We start from the raw sequence: 27,658 nt of genomic DNA on the forward strand, positions 1-27,658 counted from the left end.
GTGAATGTTGTTGTATAGGTTAATGTAGGCACTGAGATACAACAGTCATTTTTAAAAAGGAAGTGCCTTATTCCTGTCAGGAAAATGGCACTAGCCCTTTAAAAGCATCTGTTGTATTGAAAATTTTAGGAATTTTTTGAAAACCAATGAACGTTTTTCGATGGGGGATTTTGCAATAGACTAAAGGAGGACTGTTTTTCCCAGCTAGACTTCTGATTTACCCAAAATATATTTTTTGAAAGTTTTAATAATCAAAATCCAAATTTCTCCCATAAGGAGTACTGTAAACGTGTAGCACTCTGGAAGGCTAATAAAAGGCTCCCATCTGGATGAGGGAATTGGTGTTTATAAGTGTGTCTGGACAGAGTGAAAGGCAATATTGGGGCAGCTTTCACGTATGTCCGCATAGTTGCAAGGTTGCAGATTGTGTACCATTTCTCAAATGGAAAATATAAACACGCTTCCCCTTTGAAAATTGTCCCAGCACTTGCTTTCTCTTACATGCCATATTGGGTCATATTGGTTTCCAACAGTGGCCAATCCAAGTCAAGTGCCTGGCAAGTACCCAAATATTTGATAAGTCTCAAGCTACTATTGCTTATTAATTACTGTAATAGTTTATGGATTTTTCCTTTAGAAACTTATCCAAACCTTTTTTAAACTGCTGTAAACCACATCCTCTGGCAATGAATTCCAGAGCTTAACTATGTGCTGAGTGAAATATAAATTTCTTCGATTTGTTTTAAATGAGCTACTTGCTAACTTCATGGTCCTTCTATTATCTGAGAGAGTAAATAAACGATTTACATTAACTTGTTCAAGTCCTTTCATGATTTTATAGACTTCTATCATATCCCCCTCTGTCATCTCTTCTCCAAACTGAAAAGCCCTAACTTCTTTAGCCTTTCCTCAAGCATTCCATGCTCCTTATTTTGGTCGCCCTTCTCTGCACTTTCTCCAGTGCAGCTATATCCTTTATATCCTTTATATCCTTTATATCCTTTTTGAGATGCGGTGACCAGAATTACACACACATTCAAGGTTCAGTCTCACCATGGAGCAATACAGAGGCATTATGACATCCTCTGCTTTATTTGCCATTCTTTTCCTAACAATTCCTAACATTCAGCCAAGCCGCACATTTTACTTTCAGAAATTAACGCCTGCCCAAAGGCTGGCATTAATTTCGGCCGGCACCAGGGAAGTGCACAGAAAAGCAGTAGAAATTGCTTTTCTGTACACCCTCTGACATAATATCATGGCAATATTAAGTCGGAAACCCCAAAAGTAAAAAAAAAAAAATTAAAAAGCGGCCCGCAGGTCGGAAGACGAACGCTCAATTATGCCGGCATCCGTTTTACGAACCCGTGGCTGTCAGCGGGTTTGAGAACCGACGCTGCCAAAATTGAGCATCAGCTGTCAAACCCGCTGACAACCGCCGCTCCTTTTACCTCCGGCCCTAATTTGCATGGGCCACCCTCCTGAATCGCGCGCCCAGGAGAGTGGCCTGTGAGCACGCCAAGAGAGCAGGTGCTCGCCAGCTCTCCCGCGCGTTTTTCTGTATCGGCCTGTTAGAAAGCCTCTCATGCAGGACTTTGTCCAACGCCTTCTGAAAATCCATATACACTTCATCTACCAGTTCATCCCTTCAAAAAATATGTAGGAGATTTGTGAAGGAAGATCTTGGGTAAATCCATGTTGGTTGAGTCCCATCAAACCATGTCTATCTAAATGTTCTGTGATTTTATTATTTATAACAGTTTCCACATTTTTTTTCTGGCACTGAAATCAGGCTCACCAGTCTATAGTTTCCCGGATTACCTCTGCATCCCTTTTTAAATATTGGGATTGGCTATCTTCAGGTACATCAGATGATTTTAATGATAGGTTACAAATTAATTGAAATAGGTCTGAAATTTCATTTTTTAGTTCTTTCAGAACCCTGGGGTGTGTACCATCCTGTCTAGGTGATTTACTACTCTTCAGTTTGTCAGTCACATCTCCCAGGTTCACCGTGATTTGGTTCAATTGATCTGAATCATTACCTATGAAAATCTCCAGAATGCGAATCTCTCTAACATGCTGTTCAGTAAACACTGAAACAAAGAAATCATTTAATCTTTCTGTGCTTATGCTTTGTCCTATTTTCTTCTAATGGATCCTTCTTCCAATTTTTGAATGAAGATCTTTTGGCTAAAATAGCCTCTTCCACCTCACCTTTTAACCATGCTGGTAATTGTTTTGCCTTCCTTCCACCTTTCTTAATGCATAGTCCAGATGTATTCCACGCTTCTAGGATGGTATTTTTTTAACAATGTCCACGCCTGTTGCAAACATTTTACCTTTGCAGATACACCTTTCAGTTTTTTCTCATTTTATCAAAGTTTCTCTTTTTTAAAGTTTAGCGCTAGAGCCATGGCTTTACTTATTGTCCCCCTTCCAGTCATTAATTCAAATTTGATCATATTATGATCACTATTTCCAAGCAGCCCCACCACCATTACTTCTCTCACCAAATCCTGAGCTCCACTGAGAATTAGATCTAAAATTGATCCCTCTCTCGTTGGTCCCTGAAACAATTGCTCCATAAAACTGTCATTTATTCCATCCAGGAACTTTCTCTCTAGCATGCCCTGATGTTTCACTTATCTAGTCAATACTGGGGTAATTGAAATCTCCCATTAGTAATGCATTACCAGTTTGGCTAGCTTCCCTAATTTCTCTTAGCATTTCACTGTCCATCTCAATTTGGCCAGGTACCTCAATCAGGACAGAAGTAAATTCCTATCACTATATTCCCCCAACACACAAGGGATTTCTACCCATAAAGATTTGATTGTGCATTTAGTCTCATGCAGGATCTGTATCCTGTTGGACTCTATGCCATCCCGGACATAAAGCGCCACCCCACCACCAACATGCTCCTCTCTGTCATTGCGATATAATTTGTACCCCAGTATAGCACTATCCCATTGGTTACCCTCTTTCCACCATGTCTCTGAGATGTCAGTTAAGTCTGTCATCATTCACTGCTTTTTTTTGTTTGTATTTACATTCTACTTTTCAATTGACTGGGATAAATTGGAATCTTTTTTAGCGTAGGTGAGTTTTTAATTATAGGCACTTGGACTACTTTTCTTATTGGAACCTCTCTGTTGGGATGCCCTAACTCTAATGCTTCATTAGTATCCTTTGAAGATACCTCCCTCCGAAGCATGCACTGCTGAGTGACTGTCTGCTTTCCCCTTTGTTCTAGTTTAAAAGCTGCTCTATCTCCTTTTTAAAGGTTAGCGCCAGCAGTCTGGTTCCACCCTGGTTAAGGTGGAGCCCATCCCTTCAGAAAAGACTCCCCCCTTCCCCAAAAGGTTCCCAAGTTCATTTCAAAACTGAATCACTCTTCCTTGCACCATCGTTTTATCCACGTATTGAGACTCTGGAGCTCTGCCTGCATCTGGTGATCTGCACTTGGAACAGGGAGCATTTCAGAGAATGCTACCCTGGAGGTTCTGGATTTCAGTTTTCTACCTAAAAGCATAAATTTGGTTTCTAGAACCTCCTTCCACGTTTTCCTATGTCGTTGGTGCCCACATATACCATGACAGCTATCTCTTCCCACGCACTGTCTAAAATCCTATCAAGGTGACACATGAGGTCCGCCACCTTCGCATCAGGTAGGCATGTTACCAAGCGATCCTCATGCCCACCAGCCACCCAGCTGTCTACATTCCTAATAATCAAATCACCAACTATTATGGCTGACCTAACTCTTCCCTCCTTGGCAGTAGCCCTGGGAGAGACATCTTCTGTGCGAGAGGACAATGCACCACCTGGAGAGCAGGTTCTTGCTACAGGATCATTTCCTGCTGCACCAGGTTGATACTCTCTGATCATGAGACCTTCCTCCTCCAAGGCATTACCAAGGCTGCCAGACTGAAGTTAGGACTTGGCTACTATGTCCCTGAAGGTCTCATCTGTATACTTCTCTGTCTGCCTCAGCTCCTCCAGGTCTGCCACTCTAGCCTCCATAGATCGGACTCGTTCTCTGAGAGACAGGAGCTCTTTGCATCGGATGCACATGTACACTGGCGGGTAAAAAATCATACATGTGACACTCGATGCAAAAGACCTGGAGGCCCCCCTCTTGCTGCTGGACTGCTGCCTTTATCTTAAATTTGTTCAGTTCCTAGTTAAGTTTTAATTTGCTATGGGAGTAGGAATGCATACAATTAGGGTCCTTTAAATGTATCAGTGTATTCACTATATATTTGGTAGTGACCTACAAGGGAATGATCAAACTCTTGATAAGATGTGGGGAATTTCAGTTAAAATGCTGATTTATTTTTTTTTTTTTTAAGTGTGAAAGTGACACCTACCTATAAATTAAAGGATGAGCTAGGGGTAGGTGGGGGAGGGGTGGGAAATAAACATGCAAACGTCTGTTTGTTGCTTGCCTTTCTATCTATTTAAAACAAAACACACTAAATAATATACCCCAATAGTTTACTTCTCCCCAGTACTTTTAAGTTTTAAAAATTTCTCCAAGCAGTACTTACTGATTCTTTCCAGCCACCAGCTCGGTAATCCTCTCCTCTCAGTGCTTCCACTGAGTACTCTCCAAGTACTTTTGCCATAGGAAAGAATGTGCATAATTCTGAAAATGGGAAAACAATGTGCACTGTTGCTTTCCCTGACCCACTGGCATGCCTCTGCACAATGTGGACGAAAGATTACACAGGTTGTGGAACATGTGTACTTTTAGCCATGTAGCGGGTAGGCAATCTTTATAAATCCCATTTCCTTATTTAAAATGGGAGAGGAATTGGAGATTGATTTCTTCTGCATTTTATTACTCAGAAATGCCACATTCCTTCTTATTTCTTTAAAAATCGATCTCTGTTGATTTTTCCTGGAGTTCTATACTCCTTCCCCCCTCCTTTATTTGTTGGACTGGTTTGCATTAAAATAGTTTTTCTTTTACCTTTGGAATGTTTGTGGATTTTTTTTATGCAGTTATGTGCAAGATGCATTTTCTTGGTTTCATATTTAAAATTCATAATATAAAGTGAAAAAATATCTTTTACATTAGTATTTACTGGAATAAATGGCTTTTGAAAATTGCCTTATCCAGTGTGAAGAATAATTTTTTGGGGGGTAGGGTTTGGTTATATTTATAACTGGGTCTCTCCCAAATATCTTCCTTTGAGAGTTGCTACTCTGGTTTATATTCACGATTTGTCTTCCAGAGGCCAAAACATGGTTTGAATCTAGCCCCAAATGTTACAGTACATTAAACTATAACCACATGTAAACAGGTGCTCAAGTAAACTTTTGATCTTTTTTCATGCAGGATTCTACAACAATAGCAGCAAAGTAGCTGTAAAGACCCTGAAGCCAGGTTCCATGTCCGTGCAAGCATTCCTGGAGGAGGCCAACCTCATGAAAACACTCCAACATGACAAGCTGGTGAGACTCTATGCCGTTATCACCAAGGCAGAACCCATTTATATTATTACAGAGTACATGGCAAAAGGTAAGTGCTGCTGAAACCCACGAACAAAGCTTTTTATTTTTGCATAAGTCAGACTAGCCATATTTAGACTTGTAGACCACATGTTAATTTGAGTCTAGTATATAAGTGTTTTATCCAGTGTTAAATTATAAAGAGACACAAAATTGGGAGATAGTCCGCGTCACCACACCTTTTCACATGCAAAAGTTATTCTTGTTAGCTTTTAAATATCTTGGGTAACATAATGATACTGCAAAACCATTTCAGTTGTTCTGCTGTATATACTGTAGATATTTCATAGACAAGTCAATGTGTTTTGAAACTTTAAAGAAATGCATTTGAGAACTCATCTGAGGCACAGTTAAACAGTACGAGGCCAATTTTCAAAGGGTTTACCCAACAAAATTTGAAAGTTTTGATCATTTTCCCCTTCCTCCTTGGCTAAATTTGTCAGCCCAATAGCATAGAGCACAAAAATTCAGTCGAGTGTCTCTGGAGGTCATCCCTGGGTGGGTTTTCAATTTCAGCCAGTCAGTGTGGATTTTCAGTGTTAACAAGTTAAATTTAGTCAGACAACTGTGTTTGCACAAATGGCTCCCTAAATCAGGCCAGATTAATTTTGCAGAATAATTAACTAGGTAACATCAAAAATCCAGATTCTTTTCCTGTAGCTGGTAGGTGCTGGAGATGCAGCAGAAGTAAGATTTATAGCCTCGGCGAAGATAAGGAGTCCCAGCCATTCCACAAGGCAGCTACCTTGTACCTGGACATGGGGTGCATACGCGTTGCCTTCTAGAGGGAGCCATGGTCTGTAGCCCCTGTCCCCAGGACAGTGACTCTCGCTACTTGGCTAAAAAAGGAAGGGAGAAAGGGTTAAACATGGAGAAAGTATTAGGGATGAGCAGAGGGACGCCATATGTTGCATTCGGGATTCGTATTCGTTGGGGGGGCAGATACGTTGCATTCGGCAAGGGGGCCCCCCATATGTTTATACGTTAATTCCTATTCATTTCCCCACTAAAATTTAATTAACTACAACCCCCCCACCCTCCTAACCCCCCCAAGACTTCCCAAAACTCCTTGGTGGTCCAGTGGGGGGTCCAGAAGCCATCCCCTGCACTCACACCCTCGGCTGCCGGTTTCAAAATGGCACAGATAGCCTTTGACCTACTATGTCACAGGGGCCGACCGTGCCATTGGTCAGCTCCTGTCACATGGTAGGAGCACAAAATGGCACCGATGGCCATGTGACAGGGGCTGACCAATGGCACCAGTAGCTTCTGTAGGTCAAAGGCTATCGGCGCCATTTTGAAACCGAAAGTGTGAGTGCAGGGGATGGCTCCCGGACCCCCCACTGGACCACCAGGGAGTTTTTGGAAGTCTTGGGGGGGGTAGGAGGGTGGGGGTTTGTTTAAATTGGCTCTTTTAGGCGGCCGAATAATTCGGCGAAGATTTGTTGTATTCGTGGAGAATCACGATATGTTTCGCTTCCCCACGAATTCAATGAATAGGGCCCTTTACGTTGCGGATTCCCAATTCATAGGGAACGAATGCACACCCCTAGAAAGTATCCCAGGTGGCTGTTGTTAAAGGTGCTCTATCTTCAGAGATAAGTTTCAGTTGTGCTAGAAGCCTGAAAAAAGCAGGGGTAAAAAGCTGCCAGACTGGAAAAAAAAATCAGTTTCATAGGTAAAGTAGTATGATCAGTTGCATTTTAAAAGAAATCTTTATTCTCAGTTCTGTGAAACATTTCAAAAATTCAGGCAATAAACCTAATATTCACACTTTAGCATGTAAAAAAAATATGCTAAAGTCTATTTTTCTTTAAATTGTGTGAGTTTGTCTGCATTGCATTTCCCTAAAGTACTTTTTTAGCTATGTTTGGGATAGTATCGGCTACCTTACATGGAATGGGAATGGATTCGTTCACGCAGTGTGTGATTATCGTTATGGGCCTTAGTTTTCAGTTTTTATTTTAGTTTTCCCAGGAATTTATCAATGTTTATTGCAACAAAATCAAAAATACCTACCCAAAAAATGACCAGTCTTTTTTTTTTTTTTTTCCCCTCACTTATTTCTCCCATTTTTTCATCTTCTTGTAATGAACACCGATACATTCCAAGGAAAATGAAAATTAAAAACTGAAATCAAAGATCCCTAAATAATAATTTATGACATCAAAGTCAATATGGCTGTTCCAAGGCTAAAGGTTAAAGAATTTAAAACATTACTGACCTAACAATAAAAGTTTGATACAGGGATTAATACTTGGCAAAGTCACTGGGGCACAGTATGTTTTTCTGTTTGTCCTTTCTGGTATTTCCTACAGCAGGGAAAGCTTCTGGAAACTTTAGATTGGATTTCATAAACTAGCGGCCTGGTGAATTCTCTCGTGGTCTGCAGTGTCCTCAATGCAGATATTTCAAGAGTGAGAGGTGTCATTGTGCTGCATTGGGAAACATGTAACATACAGTTTTACAAACGAGATTAAAGAAAAGTTACTGCCGATATATTTCCGCAATGCTGTTACCCTGCTGCTGTTTCTTGACTCTTTCTGAATGGTGCTGATGTGCTCGTATTTACCTGAACAGGCAGCTTGCTGGATTTCCTGAAGAGTGATGAAGGAGGCAAGACGCTGCTCCCAAAGCTCATTGACTTCTCAGCTCAGGTAAAGTAATGCAGAAAGACCAGAACCGAGACCTGCTGTGGCGTGTGTGTGTGCGGTCTCTGTCAGACCTGATATGCGACTGTGAAGGCTTAGCCACGTGTGTATTCAAGAGCGCAGAAATCTAATACAAAATTTGTAGGTGCGCAGGTCGAGGAAAAAAATCCCAGTGTACTTGCAAGTATACAAAATATAACTTAAAATAAAAACGATATTCAGCATTTTTGATTTGGGCCTGCCATTTTCCATGGTAACTAAAGGCATGTTTCATGCATGGCTTCTTAAGGAACAGTGAGTTTTAGAGAAATTGGATGTGTGCGCACGTGCATGTTTTAGCTTGAATATGCCACACCGGTGGGAACCAATGAGGCTTCATCTCAAACATATTGCATGTTATTTTTACAGTGATTGGCATAGTTGGAGTCCCTGCTACAGACAAGGAAGGAAAAATGTTCTAATGGAAAATATTTTGGTTAAATAACAGCAGCGTTTTTGTCATCTGTTGCAGAGAAAATGGGAGAGCACACATGCAAGCAGTCACAGATAGGGGATGCTTACCTTGTGTGACAGCTACTGAATTTTTTTTTTCTTTGTCTATTAATGCATGCAGAGCATTAGAGAATTGTCAAGTGCAAAATAATTTACACAGGACAGTACCTGCCAACACTAACCAGGAAAATAAACTGGGTATATATATTAATAACAAACAGCAGTGTAGAGTTCTGGTAGCTGGAAGAGACTGTGTAAGATTGTGAAGAAGGGACTCGTGATATCTTGAAACCTTTTGTACTGCATCTTTTTGTGTCAGTCCCTTTAAAAAGGTATATCAAAGCACAAGAGCTGTTGATAATTAATAGGGATGTGAATAGTTTTTAGCGGTCGAGATGGGCTTCTGGTCAGGCGCTCTGTGGAAAATATTGTTGTCTTACGGCTCGGGGTTTTTTTTGGCATTTTTTTAACGAAGTGCATTAGTGCGCACCAATGGGCCTTACTGCACACTAATAACCAGTTAGTGCACACTATTTCAGCATTAGTGTGCGCAATGCACGGACTGAGATAGTGCGCACTAGCTAGATGTTAATGCGCATAAAGGCTCATTAGTGCACACGAACAGGTTAGTTAGTGCGCCCTAATAGAACTTACAGCGCACTAAGTATGTAGTAGTGCGCTGTAACTAATGTTAGTGCGCACTAAAAATTGCAACTTAAAAATTAAAAAGTATCAATTCAGAGGAGTTCGTTAGCTAGAAAGACAGTGCGCACTAACAGTAACGGATATGTAGTGCGCAGTAACTCCGTTAGTGCGCACTAACACGAAATATGATTATTTTGCCAAATTTTTGTCAAAATGTGCTTCGGTTTTCGAGGCTAACGAACAATCACGAATTAGGCAATATTGCTGATATTTTCTAAATTGTGAAAAATGAATGCACATACCTAATAAACACAAACAGGCCGATACAGTACAGTGCACTCCGACAGAGCGCACTGTTAGCCTGCTATTGGACGCGCGTTTTCCCTTACCCCTTATTCAGTAAGGGGAGGAAAATGTGCGTCCAACCCGCGGCACCTAATAGCGCCCTCAACATGCAAATGCATGTTGATAGCCCTATTAGGTATGCGCGCGGGATACAGAAAGTAAAATGTGCAGCCAAGCCGCACATTTTACTTTCAGAAATTAGCGCCGACCCAAAGGTTGGCGCTAATTTCTTCTGCCACCGGGAAAGTGCACAGAAAAGCAGTAAAAACTGCTTTTCTGTGCACCCTCCGACTTAATATCATGGCGATATTAAGTCGGAGGTCCCAAAGAGTAAAAAAAAGTGTAAAAAAAAAAAAAAAAAAAAATTGAATTCGGCCCGCGGCTGTCGGGCCGAAAACCGGATGCTCAATTTTGCCGGTGTCTGGTTTCTGAGCCCGTAGCTGTCAGCGGGCTCGAGAACCGATGCCGGCAAAATTGAGTGTCGGCTGTCAAACCTGCTGACAGCTGCCGCTCCTGTCAAAAAGGAGGCGCTAGGGACGCGCTAGTGTCCCTAGCGCCTCCTTTTCCCCGTTTCTACCGCGCCACCTAATTTGAATACTGCATCGCGCGCACCGGCGAGGGGCCTCACCGGTGCGCGTGCCGGGAGAGCGGGCGTTCATCCGCTCTCCCACAGACTTTACTGTATCGGCCCGAAAGTTAGGTGCTGATGTGTATTAAATGGGGCATTGAAACAAAAGGAGAAAAATATTAATCCTCCCATTGTATAACAACCTTGTCAAGCCACACTGATCATGAGTCCAGTTTTCCGCAAGTGTTCCTTTCTCCCAGGAGCAACAACAACAAAACAAAAAAAGCAAGCAAGCACTTTCTCATGTTAAAGAGAGATTTCACCACCATCCTAGAAAGGGATTCTTTATTCCAAGGTGAAATTACAGGACATTTTGCCAATGAAGACCATTATGGCTACAGTACCTAACGTTAAGAAAACTGGACACATTTTTGTAGGGAAAAGAGGCTGTGGGTATGATGATACGGTTAAACTTTAGGGAAAAGTGCTGATCCAGGGATGTGAGCTGTGCTGCGGAATCACTTGCAGATGTGCCGTTGCTTTTTTTTTGTTTTTGTTTTTTGTCTACCTCAATTAAAAGGATGGACTTGGTGGCCTTCTTTCAACCAAGCCAACAATGCATGCTCCATTATAATTCTCCTTTTACGCAGAAACAAATGTTAATTAAAATAAACAAAACCATATCCTAACTCTATGGCAGAAAGGTAATACATAATTCTGTATGATATAGAATTTTGCACTTGGAGGAAGGAGTAGGAGTTTCCATAATTAAATCATGCTTTATCCCTCACAAGGCTCAAAGTGTGACAGTAAGAGCTGATTCTCCATGCCGGCACTTTTTTTTGCCCCACTTCAGTCTGGTTACAATGGCGAGAGGAAGAGCATCTGCGGCTACTGAAGATAGACCCCCCCCGAGGCTGACGCAGGACTTTTACTCTTCTGTCCTGGCCACTGCAAGCCTAGCATCTGTATCTAGCAATGAGGGAACAGCAAAGGCGCTGCACTTCAGGTCCCGTGACTCCCTTCTCCTGCTTTCTTTTCTGAACAGTTAATTCCCTGTTTGGGTTAAAACACTTGATGTCATCAAAGGCTTTTAACTCCCTCCAGTGGAAGCCTTAACTCCTAGGAAATGTCATGTTCATTGGAGATTATTGCTTAAACTACCTTTATATTTTTACAGAGAACCTCAGGCCCTTACTGTGGAGTACAAGCTTCAGACAGATGTGTCAAACTATGTTTTCCTTTTCACATTCTTAAAGTCATCGTTGATCTTAAAACTCTCTCTCTAAAGGCTTTCTGAGAAGCAGACTTTGAAAGGAGAATCTGCTGGGGCTGGCGGTAGAATGTACTGGTTAGATCACTAGTTCCAAAATCCAGTCCTTTCACAGTGTCCAAAATAGGAACATTTCATCTGGTTCATGAATAGTTCAATGCAGACATCCTGAAAACCAGATCCGTGGGGCTTGCTCAAGAACTGGATCCGAGAGTCACCGTGGAAGAGCAGAGAGCTGGGAAATAAGGAGTCATCGGTCCAAGTTGCCTGGCCGCTCCTCGCTTTTTGATGGTCAACGAAGTGTTCGGTCATCCTGAGCCTTATAAGCATGTAGTCCCCATGTTATGGAGGCAGTGCATGCAAATTTTCTCTCCTGCATATTCATTGTGGATATCCTGAAAAACCCGACTGGCTGGTGGGCCCCCAGGACAGGGTTGGGGACCACTGTTTTACAGCACAGCAAGCAATCATCATGTCATTTAAGCAACAGATATTGGCATTATTTCCTATCTAATTGCAGTATTCAATCAGGACCCTTTGCCACATAATTCAATATTCAATATCTTTTTGTTGGTTTCCTTAACATTTTGTACTTATGATTTCTTGTTTTCCTCTTGGAGTTGCTGTGAGACAGTTTTTCTCATTATGGTATAAGACACTTGCTCCTGTTGCAGTGAGAAGGTTAGTTGGTACATTTATAAAAAAAAAAGTTCCATATTTTTTTTTATCTTGTTCTCTGCCACAAAACATCCATTTTATTTGAGTTGCCATGGCAGTAATGATTTTGTTTTCCAGTGGTGGTGATGGTTTGGGCTGTAAAATTCCATACTTTAATTCATTACACTCCATTTATTTTGGCATCTGTTTCTTTGGCTAGAAGGGAGACTGTGGGGCACGTTTCACTTTGTGGCAGACTTGCTAAGCTGCAAATAGTTTGCAGTTTTCTGTGTATGAAATATGTGAAGCTGTATAATTCATTATATTAAAAAAAAAAAAAATGAAAACAAAATCAGATTCTTTTGGTAAAATTTTACCTATCCAATAAGCCTATACTTAAATTTGCAGAATGGAAAAACATATCCAAGTTACTCTTTTCGGTTTGCTCTAGCACCAAGCTGTGAAGGGATTATATGAATAGTATGGCATACAATACTGGAATGTTTCAGAACTCCTCAGGCTGGTGCAATAAGATGTGTGTAAACACATGCGTCCAAACTGGGCACCCATTTTCTAACACGCGCACATCTTCCTAATGCTATATTTAAATGAGCTGGTGCATTAAAGGGGATTCACTAGTGAGAAATTGTGCATCCCTAGCGCTCAGATGCATTGGCCACCCAGGAGTCGTGGCTGTGCACTTACATATTGCTATGGGCATGGAATACAATCGCTATGGATGCTTCAGAAAATTTTTTTTATTTATTTTTTATTTAAAGACTTTTATATACAAAATTAATGTAATGGATTGATTACAAAATAACAAAACTTTTCTGGACACATAATATACACGCACAATAGCAAGGGGCGAAATTTGCCTGGATTTTTTTCATAAGCCCATGACTAGCAGAATGACTTACTGCTAGCTCCGGGGCTGGATTTAAATTTACCACATTGAGCTGTGCGTTGGGTGCACAGGGATTTATGGCATCGGGGGTAACAGCTAATAGCCTCATCTACATGGAATTTACATGTGATGAGCACTATTAGCTACGCAGTTGTTTGGACGTGCGTTTTGGATGTTCTAACCCTTTATTGCATCGGGTGCTAGTCTAGCACATCCAAAACGCACGTCCAACCACTCGTTAACCTGTGTGCTAGGCTGGGCACAATTTATGGGGCTTGTCAGCATGGGAATGATTGGGAGCCTGAAACTTGTGCGGGGCAAAGGATGGACAATGAGTTTCTCAATTTCGCAACTTGCAGAAATCATGTCCTCTCGCCAGATCAATCAAAGTGTCATTTTGCCAAACTAAATTTGTAATATGAATGCATTTGTTTTGCCCAAAACTATGAAGTCACCAGCTGACTTGAATGGCTGAGTCAACGTCTACCGTTACACGCTGCAGGAGGCTGGCAAGTTTCGGAGAATGACTGGTTCTGAGGTACTAAATTAGAGAGGGCCGTTGATCATCCAGGAGTTTGCATAACAGAGAACAAGAGGTCTTCTATTTACACTAAAGATTGTACAGATAAGAAATCTGAAAGGAAAATTAGATCCGTCTCAGTTTGTCTTGCTCCATCAAACTGGCTGTTTTGATAACGAGACAGAGCTATGCTGCCTCAGCTCTTAGTCTGGTTTCCATAGACCAAATATCCTTTGCATCTGCACTTACAGCATACTTCCCTAATCTCTTTCAATCACATAGAGGTGCATATGATGAAAGGTGAGCATGCTTATATCAAGCATCAATGAATAAACCTCACATAATAACCATAGATCTAGACAGTGGTTGTGAGATCTTTTGATATTTATTGCCAGAGCTGTGCTGTTTTCATCATCTGCACATCACTTTTATTTTTTGACCAGTTATATGCTTGATTTTGTTTTTAGTTTATTTTATCCAACCAAGGCTCTCCCACATTATTCACCAGTATATATGGTTATACAATGAGCCTGCTCACATTCCTAACTCCAAGTTAACTGAAGCCTAGTCTTCATGTCGTCAGCAAGAGATGCCATTTTATGAACAATATAAGTTGTTGAAACATGACAATACAAAAAGTCCATATGGCCCATCTAATCTGCCCATCTGCCCAATTAATATAGCTTTATAATCCTCATCAGTTCCTTAGAGACCCCCTGTATATATCCAATGCTTTCTTGAATTCAGGTACTGTTTTTGTCTCTGAAAAGTAAGATTTCCTAAGATTACCATTGAATCTACTTCCTTTCAAACGTATGAAGGAAAAACTTAACTACTCTCAAAGCAGTAACAGATAACCTATAAATTAGATTATAAAATACATTTCATAAACTTTAATTTCTTATACATCAATTATATAAAATGTCCCAAAGGTCCACCTGACTACTAAATGTGGCGACTATACTAGCTCATGCACAGCATGTTCAAATCACATAAAAGACAAAATACATCCCACCCATAATATAAGATGACACACAATTAAAAATGTAAATGTTCATAAATTATTCAAAAGATTGTTTCTCTGTAATTTCAAATCAAACTTAGCAGACTTTAATTCCTTCTACCATTCCAGTATTTTCTTTGCCTTATTTATCTTCTCAAACAACTTGTGTTGCTTTTCCAAACTAGATGTATCAACATCTGCTGATGAGTCAACTTGCTCTCTCACATGAATAATTCTCAATAACTCCATCAAAGAGTCCCTCATTAACCCCAGCTAGGGCTTCCTCAGGGGGAAATGATTTTTAGGCTCGATCACCTGCATCAAAAACAGCACTAATTATTAAACTAAATATTCCCCCTTTCACCTTCATCCCATGACCCCTCATTCTAGAAGCTCCCCTTTCCATTGAGAAAGGCTCTCCCTCCTGTGCATGGAAACCTTTGAGTCATTTAAATGTCTCTATCATATCTCCCCTATCTCACCTTTCCTCTAGGGTGAACATGTTTAGATCTTTAAGTATATCCCCCATATGATTTAGAAAGATGATCACTGACCATTTTAATAGCCACTCCCTGGACAGACTCCATCCTGTTTATCCTTTTGAATGTTTATATCCAAAGGAGGTCTCTCCAGGGACCTATACAGAGCAATATTGCCTCTTTTTCTGCTGACCATTCCTTTTCCTATGCAGCCAAGCATCATTTTGACTTTTACCATCACTTTATCCACCTGTTTGGCCACCTTAAGATCATCAGATACAATCACCCCCAGATCCCACGCTTCATTTTTAGATAAATGCTCTACCTCCAATACTGCATCTCTCCCTTGGGTTTTTGCATCCTAAATGTATTTTTTAGCATTAAATCCTAGCTACAAGACCCTAGACTATTCCTTGAGCTTCACTAGATCCATCCCATGTTTTCTACATCTTCCTAGCTATCCACTCTGTCGCAGATTTTGGCAAAAAGACACACTTTCCCTAACAGTCATTCCACCATATCGCTCACAACAATGTTGAAAAGAATCAGTCTTAGGCACACCACTAGTAATGCCCCACCTCAGAGAAAACTCAGTTTACGACTACCCTTTGTCGCCTCCCACTCAGCCAATTTCTAACCCACTTAGATACTTTTGGTCCCATACCAAGAGCGTTCAATGTATTTATAAGTCTTCTATGCAGAACCATGTCAAAGGTCTTACTGAAATCCAAATGCAGTACACCACTAGTGCTCTCCCCGATCCAATTGCCTGGTCGCCCAATCAAAGAAATTGATCAGATTTGTCTGAAAAGATTTACCTCTGGTAAAACCATGCTGCTTTATATCTTGCAATCCATTGATTTCAGAAACTGAAGTAGCCTCTGTTTTAGAAGTGATTCCTTTAGTTTGCTCACCACAGAGGTCAGACTAACTGGCCTATAGTTCCCAACCTCCTCCTTACATTCATTTTTATGAACAGAAACCACATCCATCCATCTCCAGGACTCCAGAACTATTCCCGACTCTAAGGAAACATTTAAAAGATCAACCAGCAGGGCTGCCAGAACATCTCTAAGTTCTATTAGAACCTTTCGCGGTATCCTATCCAGCTCCATCATCTTATCTACTTTGTTTAGTTAGTTCCTCACGAAAGGTGTAAAAAAAAAAAAAATAAAAAAAAATATATATATATATATATATATATATATATATATATATATATAGTTTCTTTTTTGTTATTGTTGTTTAGCATGCATGAAAATGATGTAGCAAGTCTTAAAATTGTTTAGTGCTCATTAAAATGAAGCTGTGAAACGTGGGTTTTGTGCATGTCATTTCAGATTGGAAGCAAAGCAAATTTTGTTGCTATTTCTGTGTTTGAAAATGACTGCACACCCCTAAACTGGTGCACTCAGTCTTATTTATTCCATTGGAATTAGGTGTGGAAGAGGTATTGTAAATAGGCTAGGTTTGCTGTAGGCAATTATAGACCTCTTCTAATTTTTTGCCTTTCCCTTATCCAAGCTCTTCACAGCTCCATCTTTTATAAGTCTCCATTCAGTATTTCTCAGATCTCCAAGATTTTATTTTTGTTCATATTTTAAATGAAGGAATTCAGTAGCAAAACCTAATCCTGTTGAATGACACAGGGTAAATGATTCCGATGGCCAAAACAAATTTCCTGATCATTTTACCCAAAAGGTTATTATACAATTTTATTAGCAGCAAAAGTATTTTTTCCCATTTTCTATGTTGGAGAAACTTTTGAGAATTCATGTTTATAAACATTTCAAAGTCTCAAGTTTGCCCAGTGTTGCTCTTCCTGTGTTTAAGTTTGCCAGTAAATGTCCATAGGTTTTGCGAGGACAGCGTTCAAAGGGATCAAGCTGGATAAATAAACTTACGCTGCTAGATTATCCTCAGTGAAACTTGTCCCTTTCAGAGCACCTAAAAGTCTATACTGTTAGCCAAATTTAAGAGGCATTCGGGGGTGTGGATAATAAACTGTTCACGTATGTTTGTATTTATAAACCTACATATACCATTTTACCTTCTTCCTCTGTCTGCAGAAATAACGCAAGGCAAATGGCGCATTGTACGTGCTTACTTTGCAATGCATTTTTAATGGCAGAATTGCTCGTACCTTGTATCTAAATGAGACTCAAAATTACCACTGAAAGATCAGCCTCCTGTCTACCCAGGAGGGTTCAGTTTGAAATGTACAGAGACGACAGGAACACTCTGGACTCTCACCTATATAGCCTCATGTAATCTCTCACTCCAATCTATTACCTCTCTACCCCTTTGCTTTCTACCCTCTTGCTCTCTCAACTCTTGTGCTCTTTCTCTGCCCTTTTCATCTTGTCACTCGCCGTCTACCCCCCCTTTTGTTCTCACTGCTCCAGGGACTCTAAGACCTGAGAACTTGTGCTATTTCAGGTGATAGTCTCCTGAAAATGAGATGTCATTTATTTATATTTTTTTTTACCCATAATTCTCCTGTGTGTTCTTGTTTCATTTTGATTTTTTGAAATAAAGTGACATGCCCCTACATTCCAAGAAAATTCTCATTCATGAAACAGACCGCTTTAAGGGAATAAGATTTATTATGCTGCTCAGTCAAAACCTTATTGATATTTTATAGAATCCATTGAAAAGGAGGGCTTGAAATCTTTTAAAGTTTGCTTTGTCTTTTTGTTTCTTGATGACTTGAGGTGTTGCCAAGCCCCTTCCTGATGTGAAAGTGAAGTGCTCTGTTTCTCAGCTGAAACTCATACTGGACTTCCTGGCCTGCAACTTGCGTTCGTAGGCAGAAAATAGTGCTGGTGCGTTATTTTCCATTTTCAAGCTCGCGAAAAAGAGGAACACAGACTATGTGCAACTGCAAATGTGGGCTAGCATGGCATAATCACTTCATTATTGGGGGAATTCTTTTTAGAAAAGGTCATCAGAAGCCTTGCTATTTATTTTTTCTAGTTTTTTGTTTTGTTTTTTTTTTCTTTTTATCAGAAATAAAGGAAAATCAGTCATTGCTTCTTACTTTAGTAACAGTTGCTGGCAGGGCTAGAGAGTGGTAGGAGTAATGTAAGAGAGTATTTCTTGACCTAGAGTCATGGATGCACAGAAGTTATCCCAGTGGAGGGCAAAACTGATCCCTGGATCCCAGAGAAGGAAAGGTAAAATGTTAAAACAATCCAGGAATGCAAGACTTTTAAAGTTAATATGATCTGATGCTTCGAAACTGACAAAATGGGAGTTAGTAAAGACCTAGATTTCTTAACACATTATGAACCATAAAATAATATTGCCTGTCGCCTTCTGCTCATCCATCAAACACCCCTTACCCCTTCCCTTTCACCCTGTCCCTGGAATGCTTTTTATGACTTACTTAATGCAACCACACTAATATTTCCTGGCAATCTCATCTGTTGCTCGCTTGAATTCTGGTCTGAAGAAGAGTATTAGCTTTCAAAAGGTAGTCAAGAAATGCATTGTTAACCTTTATTTCTGTGCATTCAAGGGATTAACGTGGCAGCCAAACTACTGAATTCCAGAGGGCCTGAGACAAGCAGAGGGCATTCTTCCTGGGGAGAAGATGAGGGTAAAGCCAGAGATCAGATACACTCTGTAGTATTGGACTGGGTAGGGCAAATGTGCTAACTTTATCCACTCAGCACCCCTACAGTTTCAAAGGGGCCCGTCTAGTCACCTAATTCTGTTATGAAATGGCCACATCCCTTTGAAAATGTATCTCACAGAAACATAGACTGGGACAGCAAGGCCCATCTAGTCTACCCAGTTTAATTCTTGTATCTGGGCTTTAGATCCCAGTTGGTTTCTGTTTTTTCCCTTCACTCACACCTCTCACCCCTCACTCTCTTCCTTCTCTCACATCTCTTCCCCCCCCCCCCCCCACCACTCTCACCTGTGTAGCCTCCTGTAATCTCTCACTCCAATCTTTTACCTCTCTGCCCCTTTTGCTCCCTTCTCTCTGCCCCTTTGATCTTGCCACTCACCCTCTACCCCCTTTTGTTCTCTCCTTTCTTCCCCCTTACTTCTCACTTCTTTGCTCTCTCATCTCCATTCGTTCTCATCGCTTATCCTTTCTCACTCCCTCTATATTTACCTCTTCTCTCTGGTCTCTCATCCCTTCTTCTCATGCCTCTCCCCTTTGCTTTTTCCTACTTTCTCATCTTTCTGCACTGTTGCTCTCTCTCAACCCTGCTCTCACCTGTTTGATCCCTCCCCCCCCCCTCCTCTTTCTCTCTCATCTCTTCCCCATTGATTTCACCTCTTCCTTGCTTTTTAATGCCCTGCTCTCTCATCCCCTGTACTCACACCTCACCTGCTCCACTCACTTCATCCCCTTGCTCTCTCATCCCCTGTACTCACACCTCACCTGCTCCACTCACTTCATCCCCCTTGCTCTCTCATCCCCTGTACTCACACCTCACCCGCTCCACTCACTTCATCCCCCTTGCTCTCTCATCCCCTGTACTCACACCCTCACCCGCTCCACTCACTCATCCCCCTTGCTCTCTCATCCCCTGTACTCACACCTCGCCCGCTCCACTCACTTCATCCCCCTTGCTCTCTCATCCCCTGTACTCACACCTCGCCCGCTCCACTCACTTCATCCCCCTTGCTCTCTCATCCCCTGTACTCACACCTCGCCCGCTCCACTCACTTCATCCCCCTTGCTCTCTCATCCCCTGTACTCACACCTCACCTGCTCCACTCACTTCATCCCCTTGCTCTCTCATCCCCTGTACTCACACCTCACCTGCTCCACTCACTTCATCCCCCTTGCTCTCTCATCCCCTGTACTCACACCTCACCCGCTCCACTCACTTCATCCCCCTTGCTCTCTCATCCCCTGTACTCACACCTCACCCGCTCCACTCACTTCATCCCCCTTGCTCTCTCATCCCCTGTACTCACACCTCGCCCGCTCCACTCACTTCATCCCCCTTGCTCTCTCATCCCCTGTACTCACACCTCGCCCGCTCCACTCACTTCATCCCCCTTGCTCTCTCATCCCCTGTACTCACACCTCGCCCGCTCCACTCACTTCATCCCCCTTGCTTTTTCACCCATTCTTCCTTGCATGCAGCCTTTGCTCTTGCCTCTCATCTCTCTCTCTTACCCCTTTGGGAGCAGTAGAAAGCATATTAGAGCTGTTGCTTTCCTCCTCCTCCTGCAGTCGCTAATTCTTGTGAGCAGAATGTGCAGTCAGCTCTGTGAGGTGGGGAAGAGCAGCAGATGATAAATAAATGCTTCCTTCCAGCTTCCATCTCTGCTGCTCTGTGGTTTGGCGTGGAGGAGAAGAGTCGGCTCAGACCTGCTTCTTCAATCTGCCGGCAGGCCCTGGGTGGGTGCGAGCTTGGATCTACCACTTTTCCTCCTGCCTGCACTGCTGGTGGCCTTGCCCGAAAGCTGGCATTACCTCAGTGGTTCCCACCGGCTCCGTTTTTGTGTCTGTGTAGATGAAACACTTCCATAGGGTCCCTCCAACCACAGGTTAAAAGATAGCCCCGAGCACACAGCTGTTGTCTAGTACAGACCTTCAAAGTCTCATACGGGCCGATACAGTAAAGTCCGCGGGAGAGCGGGTGATTCAGTATTCAAATTAGGGTCGGCGGTAAAAAGAGGCACTAGGGACACTAGCGCGTCCCTAGTTCCTCTTTTTGGACAGGAGTGTTGGCTGTCAGCGAGTTTGACAGCCGACGCTCAATTTTGCCAGCGTCTGTTCTCAAACCCGCTGACAGCCATGGGTTCGGAAACCGGATGCCGGCAAAATTGAGCGTCTGGTTTTCAAGCCACGGGCCAACTTCAAATTTATTTATTTTTTTTTTACTTTTTGTAACTTTCGGGACCTCTGACTTAATATCGCTATGATATTAAGTCGGAGGGTGCACAGAAAAGCAGTTTTTACTTTGGGTAGGTGCCTTTGGGTAGGCGCTAATTTCTGAAAGTAAAATGTGCGGCTTGGCTGCACATTTTCCTTTCTGAATCGCGCGGGAATACCTAATAGGGCCATCAACATGCATTTGCATGTTGCGGGTGCTATTAGGTTCGGGGGGAGTTGGACGCGTGTTTTTGACCCCTTACTGAATAAGGGGTAATGCTAGTGCGTCGAAAATGCGCGTCCAATCGCGGGTTAACAGTGCGCTCCGCCGGAGCTCACCGTACTGTATCGGCCTGTAAGTGCATTGGTCCCATATGCCTAAGCTCCACTAACCAGAAATCTTGGATTTTCCAGACCATCCATTTCTTAATTAAATTAATATGGACTTAAGGTTGCTTCAGCTACTCTGATTTCAAAACATGTAGGCATGTTTCAAAAGCGAGAAATGGAAATATAGGAAGGTTATAAGAAGGAAAGACAAATTTCTTCACACTCTCTTACATAATTTCTCGTCACTGTGCTACCCAGTTTCCATTTACAGTCCCATGGTTTGCATACACAAGTATTTATGGCTCTCTTTCAACACACCATGGTCTTGTGTATAGAACTGGAACGGAGGATGATGACTCCAGTTTATCTTCAGAATCCTTGGCTGTCCCTAATTGTGAATGACCCTGGGAAAGTCCCTGAACCTCTATCTTTTTTTTTTTTAACTAATTGCAGGAAGTCACTGTAATGATAGCCTCTCTATGAGGTAGTTTTGTTACCATTGATATAAAATGTTGCCATTTGTTACATGGTAAATAATATCCGTGCACTACTTCTGTTCACAATACTAAATATACATACACTACAGAGGAACTCAGCAAATTATAATGCTCAAAGGAAATTTTTATTATATACATACAATTGCACAATCCACTTATGCTTAACACACTTATTCCACAGGACCCACTAAGTGTGTTAATGATCTCCCTAGCATTAAAACAATATTATTCATGCATTACCCTTCATTACCCTCCATTCCATTTGTTACATTGCATTGTATGCTCAAGAGATAATATCCTAGTATTCCTGCAAGCTGCACTGAATTATACAAAATGCTTGTTAGCCAATGTTTTGTATGATTCTTTTAATAAGCAGTTAGACGTTTGGTGGGCAGCACGTGATGGTGCACACAAGCAGTGTTCCAGATATCCTTTGTTACTAATGATGATATATAATGGTATACTAAATATTAGTAAAATACCCTGAGGACAAAAAGTTGGTCATTAGACATCTAACACATTTTCAGACTCACCAATGTCAGTGTGAAAACATTTCTAGCATCAAGTCACTAAATGTTTTTGCATGCACACTAAAATAGCATTTAGTGCGCTATTCACGAGCAGGTCCATATTCAGAGGCTTTTACACAGATAACTCGCAGGTTATCTGGCTAAATTAATATTTGGGACTTATCTGGCTAAATTTTAGCTTGATATCTTATTATCCGGGGATATTAAATTTCAGGGAGGAGATACATTAGCCAGATAAGTTATCTGGCTAAGGGCCTCATTTACTAAGAATTTTCCCGTAGACACAGAATGGGAGAAAAGCCTTAGTAAATCAGACCCTAAGTCTGGTTACACCAAAGAGCTGTCCTAAATTAAGCTGGAGAAAGCTATCCAACTAACTTTAAGAGCGCTCTCTATATTCAATAGTGTGGCTGATCGCTAAAAAAAAAAAAAGAGAATGAGCAAAATGTATTAATTTTGATTAACATACACTCTAAGGGCCAGATTTTCCAAGGGTTACATGTGCCGGGTCTATTTTCAAAAGGCCCAGCGACACGCGTAAAGCCCCGGGATGCGTGTAAGTCCCGGGGCTTTATTGCGGGGGTGGGGTCAGAGGCTCCCGGCATAGCAGCCATTTGCTGCTGTGCTGGGGATCGCGCGCCAGCAGTTGGCCGGCGCGCGCAACTTACTTCAGCTCCAGGGCTGAAGTAAGTTTTGAAATAAGAGAGAAGAAAAAAAAATGGGTAGGGGGAAAGGGTGGGGAAGGTAGGGGAAGGTGGGGTGGAGGGGTAGGGAAGTTCCTTCCGAGGCCGCTCCAATTTCGGAGTGGCCTGGGAGGGAACGGGAGAAGGCAGTGCGGCTCAGCGCAAGCAAGGTGCACAATTCTGCACCCCCTTGCGCGCGCCGACCCCTGATTTTTATAACTTGCACGTGCACATGTACACCCGCGTGCTGCTTTGAAAATCTACCCCTAAAAGGTTTTCTTGCACTCTAGCAATTGAGTGGTAATATGGGTTGTGAACTTTTACCATCTGTACACTATTTTGTGCATGTGCTGCTTTTCTCCCAGCTCCTTGTCCTCTTGCAAAATATATAAACCCCAATATTTATAAAGGGATCCAGGAGCGATCCAGGAAACTACAGACCAGTTAGCCTGACTTCAGTGCCAGGAAAAATAGTGGAAAGTGTTCTAAACATCAAAATCACAGAACATATAGAAAGACATGGTTTAATGGAACAAAGTCAGCATGGCTTTACCCAAGGCAAGTCTTGCCTCACAAATCTGCTTCACTTTTTGGAATAAACGTAGATATAGGTGAACTGGTAGATGTAGTGTATTTGGATTTTCAGAAGGCAGTTGACAAATTTTCTCATGAGAGGCTTCTAAGAAAAGTAAAAAGTCATGGGACGGATGGCAATGTCCTTTTGTGGATTACAAACTGGCTAAAAGACAGGAAACAGAGTAGGATTAAATGGTCAGTTTTCTCAGTGGAGGGGAGTAGGCAATGGAGTGCCTCAGGGATCTGTACTGGGACCTGTGCTTTTCAATATATTTATAAATGATCTGGAAAGAAATGACAAGTGAGGTAATCAGATTTGCAGATGATACAAAATTATTCAGATTGTGATAAAATTCAGAAGGACCTTGTGAGACTGGAAAATTGGGCATCCAAATGGCAGATGAAATTTAATGTGGGTAGGTGCAAGGTGATGCATATAGGGAAAAATAATCCATGCTGTAATCTCACGATGTTAGGTTCCATATTAGGTGCTACCATAGTGGATAATACATTGAAATCATTGTCTCAGTGTGCTGCAGCAATCAAAAAAGCAAACAATGTTAGGAATTATTAGGAAGGGAATGGCGAATAAAATGGAAAATATCACAATGCCTATGTGTTGCTCCATGTTTAGACCATATCTTGAATACTGTGTACAATTCTGGTCACTGCATCTGAAGAAAGATATAGTTGCACTGGACAAAGTACAGAGAAGGGTGTGAATTCTGTGTATGAAAAGGTGATATAGAAAAAAGCTCAAAATTATGCAAGGTACTGGCCAGAAAAATTCAAAATACTGTGTTTCTCATCTCTGAATTTGTATTTAGTTTGGTTTCATGGCTTCTATATATATATATTTCATTGCTTGTGTATGTGATGTCATAGGTTGTAATTTATTTTTTTTTTACTTACAGTCAATGTTCCTAGTTAAACATGCGTTTTATATAAATGAATAAACAGAGCCATCTGCATTTTAGTGATTTATTTATTTCAAACGTTGATATTCCGCACCATCATCCACTCCATGCGGATTATAATATAACATCCACAGTATAAAGTACGTGCCAAATATACAAACCAAAGATAGAGCACCCTGGGGCTGATTTTAAAAGCCCTACGCGCATAAATCCAGAGGATTTACACGCGCTGGGCCTATTTTATAAAGGCCCGGTGATGCTTCTAAGTCCCGGGGTTTTACAAAAGGGGGCGGGCCAGAGGCCTCCGGCACAGCAGCCATTTGCCGCTGTGTCGATCGTGGCGCGTGCAAAAGGTAAAATAAAAAATTTGGGGGGGTTTAGGGCAAGGGGGGGTGATAGTTTAGGCGAAGAGGGTGGGAAGGTCAGATTAGGGAGAAGGGAACGGGTGAAGCCTGCGGGCATCGGCACGCACAGGGTGTACAATTCTGCACCCCCTTGTGTGCGCCGACCCCCGATGTTATAACATGCACGGGCATGTTATAAAATCGGGCGTACGTGTGCGCGCACCGGGTAGCACGCGCACATGTACGCCCGCACGTATTTTTGAAAATTCACCTCTCTGTGTATAATACTAGTTTAAAGTCCATTAGAATAAAATAGCATCACAGTTTCAAAAAGAAATGGAAAATAATGTATCCCTGTCACTAAAATGTCTCCTATGTTAATCACACTCCGTTTGCAGGTGCCATTTTTTCACTCCATGGCGCATTATGTTGTGTAATGATGTTTTCAGGGCTATGGTAAAAAGGTCCACAGCCTTAATGCCCACCCTTGAAGCAGAGTGGTCTAGTCATGTATCCCTGGAGTTTCAGGGAAAGGATTTCATGATACTTTCTCCAGATGAAGAGCAGAATTTGAAAAGCTTGAAAGACTTGAGAGAATTGGACACGTTGTCAAGGGCTGTGATTATCTACAGGATGGTATGAAGCTGTATAAAGAAATGTTGCCGTTTTGTTACAGATTGCAGAGGGGATGGCATACATTGAACGGAAAAACTATATTCATCGAGATCTTAGAGCAGCCAATGTGCTAGTTTCGGAAGCACTGATGTGCAAAATTGCTGATTTTGGCCTGGCCCGAGTAATTGAAGATAATGAGTACACTGCTAGAGAAGGTATGTATGATGCTAATTTAAATTTTATAGGCTATCTGAGCTATGCCAGCAGTGAATAAATAAGGCTTTAGTCTAGATTGACTAATGAAAGTGCAAGATGTGATTTATGGATCATAAACAGACCTACCAAGTCTCCTGCAAGCAGCGAGAGACTCCTGCTTTGGCAGCCTGAACTCCTGCCCAGTGGCAGGTTGGAAGGCAGAGAGCCGGTGAGAGACTTGGTAGGTCTGCTAAGATGAGACGTCCTAACTCCCTCCCCCAGCACAAGTAGCACAGTTCTGCACTCTGTGGAGCGAAATTCCATGCACAAGCCCAACCCCAATCCAGGTCACACTAGGAGAGGCACAGACATATCTTCTGGCCGATGCAACATCAGCGTAGGCAACTGGCCATGCCCCGCAAAATCGATTGCTCCACTCGCCTCATGCGATGCCTCCCTAGCTTGCACTTTCCGGGCCGGGTTCTACATATGGGCGCTGGGTTCGCCCGGACTTGAAGGAGGAGGAGGCATTGGCTGCAAAGCTGCTGGACTCCAGAGAGCTGCACAGCTTTTCCAAGTTCTATATATAGGCGCATGCATGGGCCTGGGCTTCAGCTTAGGTGCTGGGTTCACCTGGACTTGAAAGAGGAGGCGATGGCTGCAAAGCTGCTGGACTCCAGAGAGCTGCACAGCTTTTCCAAGTTCCACAGCAAGGTGGTGCTTACTGAGAATGAGGCTTTGCGCTGAGTGACCGCGATCAGGGATTGTATCCGGAGGAAGTAGCTCCAGAGGGAGCTTTGTGAGAGGGGCACATGTATCTCTCCTGCAGCTCTCTCCTTCCTCCTGTCCCGATGAAAATTTAGCCAATGGAAAGGAAGCGAAGAGGGTCTAGAGTTGTTTTGGTAGGGAGAAAAGAAAAGCTCACGGGGGGTGGGACAAGGTGGGTTTAGGCATAGTCTAGGGCAGTGATTCCCAGCCTTTTTTGGGTCATGGCACATCTGGCACAGGGGTCACTTTATAGTAGCACACCATCACCTTCTCTTCTCTCTCCCCCCACTTCTAGCTCCATCATTGTCCCTCCCCCTTTACCCCCTGGTATTATCACGCTCCCTTTCCTTCCCCCCCCCCCCCCAAACACTTGGTACCATCACCTTCTCTACCCATCACTCTTCCTTCCACTCCCTTGTCGTCATAATCATCTTATCTTCCCATCCTTCCCCCCCCCACCCTACCCTCCTGGCATCATCTCCTTCCTTTTCCTCTCCCTCCACACAATCCTGGTATCATCACCTTCTTTTCCTTTCTCATGGCATCATCTCCCTCCTTCTACATCCACACATATGGCAACATCACCACCTTTTCTGCCCTCTCTCCTTATATCACCACTTTCTTTCCTTCCTGCTACCCAAACTCTCTCCCTTCACCCACTGGCATCATCACCACCTTCTACCTCTAGCCCCTGGCATTATCACTACTTTCTCTTCTCCCCCACCTCTCTGGCACCATCATCACCTTAAATCTTCCCTATCCCCTAACATCACCACCACCTTCCCTTCCCTCTCTGTCCACCTTTCTGACATTACCACCTTCCCTCTCCCCCTCTCCCTCCATCCCCTGGCATAATCATCACCTTTACTCTCCATCCCCTTGGTATCATCACTTTCTCTTCCCTTACCTCTCTTTCTACCCTTCTGACATCAGCACCACCTTCTGTCCCCCCTCTCCACTGGCATCATCACCTTCTTCCCTTTCCTTTTCTCTCATCCTCCACCCCCTGATGTGGTATCACCAACAGCACACTCTACCACTGGCATCATTAATTCCTTCCCTCCCCTGGCATCACTACCTTCACCCTCCACCCCACTAGTATCTTTTCTTTTCTTTCCATCTTTCTTCCCTTCTGGGATCAGCAGCACCTTTTTCTTTTCTCTCTCTCCCCTGGCGTCATCACCTTCTTCACTTCCCTTTTCTCTCTCTTTCCACCCCCTGGAATCATCACCACTTTCTCTTCCCTCCCCCTCCCTCTACCCCTCTGGCACCATCATCATCATCTTAATCTTCCC

General features: G+C 42.5%; 1 protein-coding gene across 15 annotated transcripts in view; it reads left to right on the forward strand.

The window, feature by feature from the left end:
* The window catches only part of LYN (LYN proto-oncogene, Src family tyrosine kinase), a 213,302-nt gene that overhangs the window by 160,877 nt on the left and 24,767 nt on the right, over positions 1-27,658 (forward strand). For all 15 annotated transcript variants that reach the window (XM_029591297.1, XM_029591300.1, XM_029591294.1 and 12 more), the window contains 3 exons: positions 5,348-5,530; positions 8,101-8,177; positions 25,462-25,615. In XM_029591297.1, coding sequence (XP_029447157.1) covers positions 5,348-5,530; positions 8,101-8,177; positions 25,462-25,615 — 414 coding nt within the window. The remainder of the gene's footprint in view (positions 1-5,347; positions 5,531-8,100; positions 8,178-25,461; positions 25,616-27,658) is intronic.

The sequence above is a fragment of the Rhinatrema bivittatum genome, chromosome 2 (genome assembly GCF_901001135.1).
Source record: "Rhinatrema bivittatum chromosome 2, aRhiBiv1.1, whole genome shotgun sequence".
Classification (NCBI taxonomy): Eukaryota; Metazoa; Chordata; class Amphibia; order Gymnophiona; family Rhinatrematidae; genus Rhinatrema; species Rhinatrema bivittatum.